The 15512-nt window shown below is 46.3% G+C and overlaps 1 protein-coding gene across 1 annotated transcript in view; it reads right to left on the reverse strand.

Moving 5' to 3' along the window:
• LOC146045115 (receptor-type tyrosine-protein phosphatase beta-like) overlaps positions 1-15512 on the reverse strand; it is a 160551-nt gene that overhangs the window by 100619 nt on the left and 44420 nt on the right. Inside the window, exons 2-3 of the mRNA XM_083163791.1 lie at positions 6076-6094; positions 4915-5145 (exon numbers count right to left, since the gene is read on the reverse strand). Of these exons, the coding sequence (XP_083019917.1) occupies positions 4915-5145; positions 6076-6094 (250 nt within the window). The remainder of the gene's footprint in view (positions 1-4914; positions 5146-6075; positions 6095-15512) is intronic.

Genomic DNA, 15512 nt, shown 5'->3' on the forward strand with positions numbered 1-15512 from the left:
CTGCAGAACATCCAAACAGCTATGTGGTGCAGTCTGACAATGCCCTATATGAACGCAACCGCCGCCACCTGCTGAGTGTGGCTGAGGAGAACTCTGCACAGCCGGGTCCATCAGTTCCTACCACTGCTGCAACCAATGTCAGTGATGATTCACATCATTTGGACGATCCAATCCCAGAGACTATACCAGTGGCAGAGCCTTCCCAAGATGTTGAGGACAGTCCTATGGGTTCCAGGACTTTATCATTTAGTCTTTCGTCTTTATCTTTGTCTTTGTTTAATATTGTTGCTATAATTCATGCATGTTGTGTACTTCCAGTTAAAATGGGAGATGTAGTCTCATGGTATGACTCACTTCTGGTTACAAGGGTCACTGTTTGCCAGAGGCTGAATAAAGACGCACTTACTTCAAGCTGCACAGGTGTCTCTGAGTTGATTGATAGGCACATCTACAATGTGAATGTGAGTGAAGGAACCAGTGTGTATGTGCACAACTGGGACAGTAATATACCTATCCCCACGTATGTATTATATACTTTAGCTTTTCTTCTGGACTTGTAACTTGGTGGGACTGCTATGCTATTACTGGCGCCTGTCCTTGTGTTTCCCTCCTATGTCCCTATAGATTGTAAGCTTGCAGCAGGGCCCTCTAACCTCCAAGTCTGTCTGTTGTTACCCATTTTGTTCTATCACTGTCTACAATTGTAATGCGCAACGGAATCTGCTGCGCCGTATAAGAAACTGTAACGTACTGCTGCGCTATATAAGAAACTGTAAATAATAAATAAAATAAAATAATAAATGTAGCCTGGGGATTGTAGATGCAGAGAACATATATTTGCCGAGCAGCACAGCGCCTAGGCAGCCATCAGCAGCGCCACTGGTCGCTGCAACAACCAGGTAGGTAACAATAGAAGCAGAGACAGTACAGTTATCACACAGGAAACACATACCTGCCGAGGAAGCTATCAGGGAGGGCACTGGTTGCCACAACAGCCAGGTAGGTAACAATATAAGCAGTTATCACAAGGGAACACATACCTGCCGAGCTGCATAGGGCATAGGCAGCCATCAGTGGCGCCACTGTTCGCAGCAACAGCCAGGTAGGTACCAATATAAGCAGAGACAGCGCAGTTATAGGTTGCTATGCAGTGTATGAGACAGGGGAGAAATGGGGGAACATGTGGCTGAGTGGCACAGTTCCTAGGCAGCCATTTGCAGCACCATCTTGATCATGCTGCTCACGGGCAGCAGCAGAAGGGCTCAACAGACCATCAGGAAGTTGAATTTGGGCCTTAAGATGGGTATGAAGAGAGGTAGAGCACATAGGCACACTTAAAGGCACAACTAAAGGTTGTATTTGGTTGAGAGAGACTGTGAGAACCAAGCAAATAGGGAAAAAACACCGAAGAGAGTCCCAGTTTGCTGTTGTAGCACTACTGGTCCCAGGATATACTGCTATGTACAGCTGTTCGTCAGTTACGATGCTGAAAGGAAGTTCTGTACTATTGCAGTCTGACTAAACCGATACAAGTGCTGTGCTGGAAGAGAAGAGTGTCACGTTTCGTGAAGCACCAGCTGGAGTGTAACGGAGGCTGGGTGCTTTGATGTAGGGTTGTTGCATTAATGACAGAAGGGAGTAAGGCAATTTAATAAAAATAAACCTTATTTAATGAAGATACTGTGGTACAGAAGATGAATAGTGACACAATGATAAAACTGTAGTTATTGGTAAATGATAAAGTCAATAATATACAATGCTTATTGAAGAGCTTGAAGATGATTGGTAATTGAATAATTGGACAACTGAAAGATTGGATAATTGGTTGAAGAATTGGATGATTGAATAAGGATTGGATGATTGAATAAAGAATTGGATGATTGGAAGAAGGATTGGATGGTTGGATGAAGGATTGGATGATTGAATGAAGAATTGGATGATTGAATGAAGGATTGGATGAAGGATTGGATGATTGAATGAAGGATTGGATGAAGGATTGGATGATTGGATGAAGAATTGGATGATTGAATGAAGGATTGGATGATTGGATGTGAAGTCCTGAAAGAAGCTGTGCTGAATAGGATCGTAGCTGCAAACCAGGGATGACCACAGAGAATAACCGTCAGGAATAAGGAGAAAGATATTACCCCTTTGGGGGGTTAATTTTGTCCAGTCCGTATAGGCGGCAGCGGGTTCCGTGATGGTATGGTTCAGGCAGTGAGACGATCAGCAGGATACTGGAGGGGAGCTTCACCAGAGGCGCAAGAACTTCAGTGGTAACTACAGACAGCCAGGGAGAGTCAATGATGCTTGTGGATAGACATCATTGTACTGACTGCCGGTCTTGCCCGGCAAGTCAGTATTTGAAGGGGAAGCTGCATCGTGATTGGCTGACACTTGATATCACTTGAATGGAGCCGCGCAGCATAGGCTGAAGGATCCTAAAAGATGGCCGCCGCCAGAGGTGGCGACAGAAACCAGCCGGCGGTGATTGTGAGCGGATGCGTTGCAGCCGGGATGTCCAGCCAGAGGCCTAACCTGACACGGACCCATCATGGCGGCTCAGGTCTCACGCCACTCAGACCCCGCACGGCACAGGGGCACACACCACCTCTGTCACCTAGCGATGACAGCGCGACAGCATGCACACTACCAGCATGAGGATTGGTAGCGGAGGTGAGCGCCAGGGCAGGAGATACCCTGTCAGTGGACCTAGGGCTAGACATAGCACAGAGGGAACAGGTAGCAGCAAGTAATAAAATGTTATTCCTGCTATAACCCTATTTGGATTATAAATAAACTGTGTATGTTGTGTTTGAGGAGATGGTCCGGCACCAAATTCTTTCTGCACTACACTCATATACTGTAATTAAACTTCTTAATATTCAGGGGGACCCAATGGTCGTTGCGCCTCAACTATGACCAGCCAGAACAGAATACGTGTGAAATATATCCACAGTGACAATGTAGTCGTATTCTGCTATACCAAGTACCAAGGGGATTACAAGGAGACTCGCTATACTGTATATGTACCGATACTACCGCAATGGACTTTCATTACTGAACCTGATTCTGTGTCATGGCCACAGTTTGGTTTGTGTAGTCAATAATACTATCTTCTAGTAATATTAGAGTATAGAACAATTTGTGACTAAGGCCTGAAATAAAGGTTGATGTAGCGCTGCTGACGAATGCAAACTGCTGATGTTATAACTCTGTATGCCTTTAAGATGTACAATTGTTATTGCTCAGATGCAGTACAGAATTGTACGCAGGATCTGTGGAGTTTAGGAGGTAACATGGGTAACTGCGCCTGCTTTAAGTTTCCATGGTGCATCTGATGGGGCACCTAAAGACAGGTGTGTCAGATCAGACTTACACCAACTGATGGGCATGGAATCATATGTCTGCTGACGGACCACTTTTTCCATGAAATGGGAATAATTGGCCAGTAACTGAGCAGCAACAACAGGTTCATAAAAAATAGCCCCAGTGTCATGGCCCCAGTGTTATGGCCCCAGTATCATGGCCCCAGTGTGATGGCCCCAGTGTCATGGCCCCAGTGTGATGGCCCCAGTGTTATGGCCCCAGTATCATGGCCCCAGTGTGATGGCCCCAGTGTCATGGCCCCAGTGTGATGGCCCCAGTGTTATGGCCCCAGTATCATGGCTCCAGTGTGATGGCCCCAGTGTGATGGCCCCAGTATCATGGCCCCAGTATCATGGCCCCAGTGTGATGGTCCCAGTATCATGGCCCCAGTGTGATGGCCCCAGTGTCATGGTCCCAGTGTGATGGCCCCAGTATCATGGCCCCAGTATCATGGCCCCAGTGTCATGGCCCAGTGTCATGGTTCCAGTGTCATGGCCCCAGTATCATGGCCCCATTGTCATGGCCCCAGTGTCATGGCCCCAGTATCATGGCCCCAGCGTCATGGCCCCAGCGTCATGGCCCCAGTGTCATGGCTCCAGTGTCATGGCCCCAGTGTCATGGCCCCAGTGTCATGGCCCCAGTGTCATGGCCCCAGTGTCATGGCACCAGTGTGATGGCACCAGTGTCATGGCCCCAGTGTCATGGCACCAGTGTCATGGCCCCAGTGTCATGGCCCCAGTGTCATGGCCCCAGTGTGATGGCCCCAGTGTGATGGCCCCAGTGTGATGGCCCCAGTGTCATGGTCTCAGTGTCATGGCCCCAGTGTCATGGCCCCAGTGTCATGGCCCCAGTGTCATGGCCCCAGTGTCATGGCCCCAGTGTCATGGCCTCAGTGTCATGGCACCAGTGTCATGGCCCCAGTGTCATGGTCCCAGTGTCATGGCCCCAGTGTGATGGCCCCAGTGTGATGGCACCAGTGTGATGGCCCCAGTGTCATGGCCCCAGTGTCATGGCCCCAGTGTGATGGCACCAGTGTCATGGCCCCAGTGTGATGGCCCCAGTGTGATGGCCCCAGTGTGATGGCCCCAGTGTGATGGCCCCAGTGTCATGACCCCAGTGTCATGGCCCCAGTGTGATGGCACCAGTGTCATGGCCCCAGTGTCATGGGCAGGGAATTCTGGCACTAGCACATAACAGTAAGTAGAATATCACAAGCGAATGGAAAAGCAGCCCCAGACTTACAAGCCCAGTATGGGGAAAATGTAATAAGATGGGAGTTCTATTGCACAAGGGATGTTGCTATGGGCAACCAATCGGTTACTATCAATTATCATCTAGAATGTACTAAATAAATAATAAGAATATGATTGGTTGCCAATAGCAACATCCCATGGGAAATAGAACTCCCATCTTAGTAAATGTCCCCCTGAGTGTCTGGAAGGTTCCTTACAAGTTTTAAAGTTTTGTCCTGGGTGATACACATTACACATATAGAGGGGCAATGACGGAACACGCCAGTTATGACCCCACTGCTCCCAAACTTACCGGTAGTGACATTCCAGCAGCAGCTGACGGAGGCGTTGCCATAGTGTATAATATATTGTGTACCGGACACAAGACTCATCAGTGATGTATTATTGGTGCTGTTATCAGATGCCCGCACCAGAGTCCCATCTATACTGGTCACATTCTGTACGGTGAATCCTCCTGTCAGTCCTGTGATGTTTATCATGGAGGTGGAGGCCTGGACGCTGATTGTTGGGCATTCAGTGACCGCTGTAATAGAGACGTCAGACAGGAGCCTAATGCTGTCATGCTGCAATATGTTATATACTTAGCATCTGCATAGGAAATACAGATCTACAGATACAGATAAGGTAAACATACATGTCAATATACTGTACAATGGTAAAATCTATGTGTTTGCAATCAATTTGTAATGAAATCAAACTGTGCGTGGATGATAAAGGGTTAAATACGATTACAGTGAGGTGTATAGATCAATCAATAAAAAGTCATCAATCTGAAGTCCTTTAATGTGTGTGGCCTAATGCAGCACAAGACTATGGCCCTTATTCAGATCTGATCGCAGTACAAATTTGTTCTCAAAATGGGCAAAACCGTGTGCACTGCAGATGGGGCAGATGTAACATGTATAGAGAGAGTTAGATTTGGGTGAGTTATTTTGTTTCTGTGCAGGGTAAATACGGGCTGCATTATTTTTACACTGCAATTTAGATTTCAGTTTCAACACATCCCACCCACATTTACCTCTATCTACACATGTTACATCTGCCCCACCTGCAGTGCACATGGTTTTGGCCATTTTGAGAACAAATTTGTACTGCAATCAGATCTGAATAAGGGCCTATGTCCCCATTTGTGTAGGGATTATTAGTAGTCTATTTACTAAGCCTTGCATGGAGATATATTTGCAAATAAACTAAACATTTTTATATGAGAACTATACCCCAAAATAAATGACTTCATGTATCTAATGTGACAATACGCAACAACAATATAATGAACTAGTTGAAAAAAAAAAGCCCCAGAAAGGGAATTAAGAAGACATATGGATAAGGGCACTGTAGCCAAACATGCAATGAATCCTTTCCAACATTAGTTTCTGCCACTAGATGGCACAAGAGCATGTTCTAAAAAAATAACGACATGAGAAGAAACAAGTCAGAAGAAGGATGTTCTTACCGTCACAGGAGGACGCCACCTAGAATAAATAAAAGAAATGGGAGTTGTTTATTTATTAACAGTTTCTTATATAGTGCACACATAGGTCCTTATTCTGATTGAGTCGGACGGCTGCGTGATCGGTCGGATGGGCGATGTATTGTGTTTGCGCATGTGCAGAGGCGTTTCTGCGCATGTGCGAACGCCGCGCACATCCGAATACGGCGTAAATTCCGTACAGAAAACGATCGGTCAGAACAATCCGAACAGGGTGTGGAGAGGGGTGTGGAGAGGGGCGTGATGGGCTCATTATCATATGCATACGCCCCGCGTTTCATCGGCGTTCCTATGAAAACGCTGGGCGGACGTGTGGTAATGCGGCCGTGACGCACGTGTGGGGGTGGACAGCTGACATAGCCGGATGGCAGCTGCCCGCCCATATCCCTGATTTCGCACGGAGAAATGTGCGAGTGGTCTGGAGCACTCGGAGCTGTCTGACCGCTCGGTCCATCATTCGATGGTCGGCGACCATTGGAGGATGGGGGAGGTTCCCACAGATGGGGGAGTTGTTCACATGAAACATCCACTTGCGGTCCGTTCGCTTGGCGTCTTACCACATTCGGACGGTGTGAGCGATCCGTACGGAAGGCAGGGCTAAGAACACTCGGTTCCTGTCCGAAATACGCATCCGTCCGAATCAACTAGAATAAGGGCCATATTCTGCAGCGCTGTACAGAGATTATTATCACCAGTTATTATATAGCACACACATATTCTGCAGCGCTGTACAGAGACTATTATTACCAGTTATTTATATAGTGCACACATATTCCGCAGCGCTGTACAGAGACTATTACCAGTCATTATATAGTGCACACATATTCCTCAGCGCTGTACAGAATTTATTACCACTTATTTATATAGCACACACATATTCTGCAGCGCTGTACAGAGACTATTATTACCAGTTATTTATATAGCGCACACATATTCCGCAGTGCTGTACAGAGAATATTATTAACAGTTATTTATATAGCGCACACATATTCCGCAGCGCTGTACAGAGATTATTATTACCAGTTATTTATATAGCGCACATATATTCCACAGCGCTGTATAGAGATTATTATTACCAGTTATTTATATAGCGCACACATATTCTGCAGCACTGTACAGAGAATATTATTAGCAGTTATTTATATAGCGCACACATATTCTGCAGAGCTGTACAGAGAATATACCAGTTATTTATATAGCGCATACACATTCCGCAGAGCTGTACAAAGAATATTATTAGCAGTTATTATATAGCGTACACATATACCGCAGCGCTGTACAGAAAATATTATTACCATTTATTTATATAGCGCACACATATTCTGCAGCGCTGTAGAGAGAATATTATTACCAGTTATATTATATAACGCACACATATTCTGCAGCGCTGTACAGAGAATATTATTACCAGTTATATTATATAACGCACACATATTCCGCAGCGCTGTACTGAGACTATTATTACCAGTTATTATTTAGTGCACACATATTCCGCAGCACTGTACAGAAGATATTATTACCAGTTATTTATATAGCGCACACATATTCCGCAGCGCTGTACAGAGAATATTATTACCAGTTATTACATAGCGCACACATATTCCGCAGCGCTGTACAGAGAATATTATTACCAGTTATTACATAGCGCACGCATATTCTGCAACACTGTACAGAGACTATTTGAACATTCACATTAGTCCCTGCCCCAGTGGAGCTTACAATCTATATTCCCTACCACATGTACACACAGACATTCTAGGGTTAATTTTTATTGGAAGCCAATTAACCTACATATATATATTTTTGGATTGTGGAAGGAAACCCACGCAAGCATGGGGAGAATATACAAACTCTGCACAGTTATGGCCATGGTGGGAATCAAACCCATGACCTCAGTGCTGTGAGGCCCAGTTAGTGTAATGATTGCATAGTGGCTGCCATCTTCATTTGTGTGAATGACTACATTCTCCAAACCATGGATGCAAGTACTGTCATGTAGATTTATTGACCGGGTCATATAAAAGGTGGCACTGTAAATTGTACCCAGAGCAAAAAATGTCACAGGGTGCACCGCAGTCCGTCTCCAGCACTTGTGACTTGTCATGACACCACACGTGTGCATGGTGTCAGACGCATTGAGTCACTAAGGAGACCCACCAACCCGGCCCATAATGTATAAAGAAAAGAGGTGCATTCTGGCTGCACCTCCTTACCTCAGTGCCTGCTAATACAGTACACTTTATATATAACTGGTCTTTGTATATTTGTATATGGTGGCTATATCATCACTGATGGGTGTAATGAGATAAGGCAAACCTCCCAATTACAGCAGGACAGTCCCACTAACTAACTGCAGTTGGGGGGAACCAGAGATTACCGCTGCTCTGCTCTTCAGCTGTGACCACTGAAGAGATGCCGTGCACATCTCTGGGGGGGCTGTCAAGCTGCTCGGGGGGCGATGGGCACGCAGAAAAATAAGGAAAACAGGGGTCGCGCCAACAAGCCACTCCCTTTCACCCGAGGCCACGCCCATGTGCAGTGTAGCCTTGCCTTTCGGAAGGCTGCGAATTCCGTGCGGCAGGTCCCACTTTTAAACAGACGACTGTTGGGAGGTACAGATGAGGGTAGGTAGGGACCTTTTGCAATTGGTGGGGATGAGGGTTGCATGTACCGCTCTTTAATAAATAGATTTATATATGACAAACCACTGGTCAGCCAGACACTCACATTAAGCCTGCACAGATCAGGGAGGCTTGGGAGAGACATATTAATATCATTACAGAAATAGGGTTGTGGGGACCTAATAAATAAGAAAAGGGGGCAGACTACATGGGCCAAATGGTACTTATCTGCCGTCACACATTCTATGGTTCTCTTTACACGTGTGATATCGAATGTAATTAACATACGGTACAAATGACTGCCGGGGTCCTATACCACACCCATGTAATCAATCACCAAAGAGCTGGAGGCTCTGATACACTAATACGCAGCCTAATCCTAACCTTCCCCCCTGCCGCCTAACCATAAGTCACCCACTAGTGCCTAAACCAAACCCACCCACCTGCCTCACATATTCACTGATCGGAATGCTGGCTATCAGTATTCCGGCATTCTCTTCCCAGGAGGTCAGATGTACTAAGCTTCAAAAGTGATAAAATAGAGAATGATAAACAACCAGCCAATCAGCTCCTACAGATGGAGCCGGCCTCTTCATTGCAGGGGCTGGCGAAAGTATTGCCAGCCCCCCGCTGGCTCGCGCGCCCTGTGGCCACTGCCGCTGGTCCCCCTCGCTGCCCTGCCCCCCCTTACCCTGCCAGTCTCCCTGAAGCAGAGACGGGCAGGGAGACGCTGCCCAGCTGCCGTGATACTAAGAGGCGCGTGCCAGTCCCGTCCGCCAGCACTCGCCAGAGGAGAGAATCTGGCGGGCGCCAGGATTGAAAGAGGCCGGATTCATCTGTATCTGCCATATCACAGACTGTGTTTGAAAAATGGCAGACAGGAGCTGATTGGTTGGTGGTTTATCACTCTCCATTGTATCACTTTTCAAGGCTTAGTACATCTGGCCATCTTACCCTTTTGCCGTTGTGGTAGTAGTCGGGGCACCGGTGTCGGTATACTGAACGCCGGCATGCTGACTGCATCCTCAATGGACCATAGCAACATTTGAATGATAACTAGCGCCCGTAATGACAAAGGAGGGGGGTCCTGTAATTATGGGATTTGTCACACTGTACACAATGGCTGCTACTATTTACTTTCCTGTCCGGTCACTTCCCTCGCCCATTCCGCACACATCCTGCCCTGATCTCACCCCCTTATCTGTCCGCAGTCCGTCTCATGAGAACCGGCCTCGTTATCCCATCCTAAGCTCACAAAACATTCCAGGGAAAAACCTGCACAAGGAACTTATAATCATGTAACTGGGATGGTCACAGATACTGGTAATAGGGTTATAATATAAAAGGGGTGTGGATCGTTTGGTCTACAACAACTAGATTGACAAGCATTGGGTCAACACTGCTAGGTTGACAGGCAGCAAGGTCGACATGGGTCAAGGTTGACATGGGTCAGGACATTAGGTTGACACAAGCATTAGGTCAACATGGGCAATGTCAAAAGTCAAAAGGTCGACATGGGTTTTTTCAGTTTTTTTACCCAAATGTCAACATTGTCGACATGGACACAGTTTGAAGTGCACCGCATCCCTCACTTCACTCGCCATGCTTCGAGCACGGTGCCTTGATAAGCTCGCCACACTATTTTATTCTCCCACCACACCCTAGTGGATGGTAGGGCATGAAATACCGCCTGTTGGTACATGTCGGCTCAAACAACAGTGAAAAACCCCATGTCGACATTTTGATTGTCGAACTTGCCCATGTCGACCTAATGTTTGTGTCGACCTAATGACCTGTCGACCTAGACCCATGTCGACCTTGACCCATGTCGATCTTGCGGCCTGTCGACCTAGTGGTGTCGACCCAATGCTTGTCGACCTAGTTGCTGTAGAACTTATGACTGTATCCCTTTAAAAAATCGACAGTCAGTAGATCAACGCAAAATGGTCGACATGCACAAAGTTGACAAGACAAGAGGGCAACACAATCAAAAGGTCGATGTGAGTTTTATTACTGCCAATTGTAGATTTCATCACATGACCCCACCCTGACTGCTGCGCTCAGATGTTTACCACCAAATCAATGTCCATGTGGAGGGTAAAGTAATGGGGGGGAAAAACCTGCATGTCGACCTTTCCATGAGTCAACCACTTCCACGTCAACCTTTTGCTTGTTTCAGCCTTTTTTATATGTCGACCTTGTCCATTGGGCATCAAGGGTCCGCTCGCACAAACAGTAATAGTGCACAATAGAAATAACTGTATTGTGCCCCAATAATGTTTTTACCAATGATGGAAGCAGAATGGGCCTGGTTTAGGGTAGGTAGCTGTGATGTAAAGATAAGTAGCGCAGCACCGGCCATGTGCACAACCGGTGTACATAACTGGAGTTACCCAACATGCACTTATCGCCAAATGCGGGGAACTTTATACTAGGGCCCGAGTCTGGTAGAAGGGCATGGCAGAACTGGTAGTGCCTCTGCTCATCACATCTGCACATGCAGTACTGTATATCAGGGTCACAACAGGATAGAAGGATGGGCCCTTGAAGCCATCATTTTGGCCCCTGGAATATGATACATGCAGTGCAACCTACAGCCAGGAGAACAAGTGTCATAATAAGAATGTTACGTTTCAGGTATTGTGACCGAGAAATTCTTCAACTCTGAGAGAAATTCTCTGGCACCAACAATTTTACAAAGTTCTTCCTGGTCTGGAGGCCGCGGGGAAAATACATAAAAACCGTAACAGTTCTGTACTGACAATGCAGACACGAGACAGCAGCCTCGTCCAGCCCCAGCCCTGACACTTTTACTTTCTTCCTCTCTACTCCTGTTACATCCAGCGCCCCTATGGTGCTTGCACGTTCCCTATGCACAATAAACAGGACATCTCTGTATGGGATGATATTGGGATGCAGGCACTTGGGAGCCAGAAGACAGACAGCGGCATCCTGATGGCTAAACCTCACAACACCCCCCCCCCCCCCCTTACAGCCTAACCCTAATCCCCCTTATTGTCTCACCCCAAACTGTTCACCCCACAGCCTAACTCTAACCTTACCCCCTTAGTGCCTACCTTAAGCCTCCCCCTGCATCCTAGCCAGCCCTATACTGCCAACCTAATGCTCCCCCTCTTAGTGTCTTCCAGCAAGGACCTGGATCAGTAGCGTCAGTCGTCTGCAACACAGGAATTTCTCTTCCTAGACGGCTCAGTATGTGATAGTCCTCAGCAGCGCTTGTAATAGCGTATCACAACATATTGGAACACAAATCCTCATAAACAATGGCCCTTATTATGTTTGACTACTTGGGCGCGAATTCGCACTGGGACCGATGTTTTGCGTATGCACAGCAGCATTTCTGCGCATGTGTATATAAGAGTGCATGCTTCCAGCCTTTCAAGCAGGGGCTGGAGAGGGGCGTGGGGTGATGGCCTGGGCCATTAGCATATGTGAACACCTAGCGTTATATGGGCGTTCCCATGAAACCACTGAGAGTACACATGCTAATGCATTTATGAGGCACGTGCGGGAGGCGGACACCTGACATAACCGGGTATCAGCTGCCCACCCAATTCCCTGGAATTCTACACGCATATGTATGAGTGGTCTGGACCACCCTTACATATGCGTGCGCCTTCACCATCATTCGATGTTTGGCGACCATCGAAAGATGGGGGAGGTTCCCACTGGCGTGCGAAGGGGTGTGGGCGTACCACCATTCGAAGGTCGGGTTCTGGTTGACTCACAAGGGTGCGAATTCGCACCCGTGTGAGTCACCAGAATAAGGGCCAAAATATTGGCAGTACGGATGGTGTAATGCTTAGCATTAGTGCCTCACAGCGCTGAGGTCATGGGTTCGATTCCCACCATGGCTCTAACTGTGCGGAGTTTGTATATTCTCCCCGTACTGGTGTGGGTTTCCTCTGCGTGGGTTAAGTGCCACTGCTTGGGGGCAGGTTGAGGGAGCCAGTAATAGCCGGTGTTCTGCAAAGCAGCTGGTAATCACTGAATAGAGGCTGTGCACATTCACACGACATCTAGCAGTGAAGGAAGGAGACACTTCTGTCCTTATATGGAGCTAGACACGCCCTTGGATGGAGCATGACACGCCCCCTTAGTGGGGCGTGGTGCAAAATTCTACTACCAACTATAATCTCCCTGAAACTAGTTTAAAGTAGGCAAGTGTGCATTATTATTATTACTAATATTATAAGTCCCCCGGCGTTCATGGCAGGCTTTCAGTATCCTCTCCGGCATCTCCAGCGGTCCCAGGAGTGCTTTGCGCGAGTGCGTGCGCACCGGTGACGTCACCGGCGCGCCCGAGAACTCACGCAAAGCACTCCTGGGACCGCTGGAGACTCCGTAGACGGTGCTGAAGGCCTGCTGTGGACTCTGGCGGACAACGTGCATGCCGAGGGACCACAAGGCACCACCAGGGGACAGGTAAGTATGCCTAAAAAAAAATTATTTAAAAAAACTGAGAATTCCCTTATCCGGAATGCTCGTGGTCCCAAGCATTTTGTATAAGGGATACTCAACCTGTATTATTATTATATCATTATTATTATTATTATTATTATTATTATTATTAATGTTATTATTATTACTACTACTATTATTACTACTACTATTATTATTATTATTACTATTATTACTATTATTCTTCTTATTATTATTGTTGTTATTATTATTATTACTACTATTATTATTGTTATTTTTATTATTGTTGTTTTATCCTTTATTATACAGCACCAGAGGGAAGCTGGGCACAGACTACAAATAAGACTACAAATAAATAACATTGAGAAGTTCATTGAAGTACATGAAATCTTTATACCCCCCAGAAGTACTGCCAGCTGATCCTAAAGGTGTGGTGCCACTGTTTGGGGGGTAGGTGGAGGGAGCCAGTAATAGCCGGTGTTCTGCAAAGCAGCTGGTAATCACTGAATAGAGGCTGTGCACATGCGCACGACATCAAGCAGTGCAGGAAGGAGAGCCTGGGGCTGCCTAGCTGCTCGAGAGCAGTGGGCATGCCCCGGAAATGACAAATATGGGTATCTTAGCACTAGGCCAAGCCCTCCATTCGAAGCCATGCCCACTCTGTCCAGCAAATCCACCTCCTGTTCAGGCAGATCCCGACTCAAAAAGAACAAAGTTAGGAGGTACAGTATGCTGTACATACTTGCCTGCCCTGCTCTCGAAAATTTGTTGTCATCCCGAACAAAAAAGATGGGCAAGTCTCCCGCATGCTCCCCAGTCACTGGCAGGCAATCCAGTTGAGTGTATGGTATAAGCCTTTGGGTTAGGGGAGCAAGTAGCTTGCACATCCTCCATCTTATTTGAACTCTTAAAAAGTAAAGTTTGCCCATTAGCCTTCTCTTTGCTCAGAGAAATACCAGACTTGTATATACTCTACTTGTATTTGTGCTTTTGTACTAGATAATGTTAAAAAAAAAACACCTTCCCCATTGTCCAGTCAGATTGCCATTTTACCTGTAAGTACACCACATTCAGCTCCTCCTCACACTGCCTCTTCACCTTATTCATTCTGGTTTCCATCCACACCACAGAAAGTGTTCTCACTAAGGTCAGGAATGGCCTCCTCATAGCCAAACCCAAAAGTCATGTCTATCTCTTCATTCTATTAGATCTCCAAGTCGCTTTCCTGGGCCTATTTTCTCATGGATAACTTTTTTCACTTCATTTTCAGTCTTCTGATTCCACATCATCACCTCCTAGGGGGTGAGATTTAATAGGATGAGAGATTCCGAAAGTGAGAGATTTGGTGAGAAATCTCCAGTTCTTTTATAGCGGCAATCATTTACACTGCAAAACCAGTTTGATTTTGCAGTGTAAATGATTGCTGCTTTAAAAAAAACTGGAGATTTCTCACCAAATCTCTCACTTTCTGAATCTCTCATCCTATTAAATCTCACCCTATGTCTCCAATGCCACCTCTTCCATTCTCCAATACCAACTCTTCAATTCTCCAATACCACCTCTTCCATTCTCCAATACCACCTCTCAAGTCTCCAGTATAATTTCATTAGTCTCCAATAACAAAGTTCCATCTCCAATACCACCTCTTCTGTCTCCAATACCACCTCATCCATTTCCAATATTCCCACTTCTCTCTTCTATCCCAAATAACACCTTTACCATCTCCAATAGCAACTCTTCCATTTCCAATACCACCTCTCCCATCTCTAATACATACAATCCCACCTCTTCCGTCTCCAATACCATCTCTTTCGTCTTCAATATCACCACTTGTGTCTCCAATACCATCTCTCCCATCTCCAATACAACCTCTTCTGTCTTCAATACTACCACTTGTGTCTCCAATACCACCTCTCCCATCTGCAATACCTCCAATCCCACCGCTTCTGTCTCCAATCCCTCTGCCTCCATCTCCAATACCACTGCTTCTGTCTCTAATACCACCTCTTTTGTCTCCAATACCTCCTTTTTGCAGATGACACTTCGCCCTCCTTTTCCTTGTATCTCCTTTGCACTATTTGGGCTACCTACTGTATGTTTCTTGTTGTTTGTTTCCTCCCATTCCCATGACTTTCCACTGCTCGCCTTACAATATACTGAAATGCACCATACATATATTGAACAATATTCAGCACAAAACAGGAACATTGCACCTAAAAAAAAAATTAAATTCTGCTGCTAATCTAAAAAAAACTATTGCAAAGAAAAAACTAATGTGACGCATAAAAACAGCAATAACACCGATCAAGTAAATATGTAAGGGTATGTAAAGAGGTT

This window comes from Crinia signifera, chromosome 11, assembly GCF_055691185.1.
Source record: "Crinia signifera chromosome 11, ASM5569118v1, whole genome shotgun sequence".
NCBI lineage: Eukaryota > Metazoa > Chordata > Amphibia > Anura > Myobatrachidae > Crinia > Crinia signifera.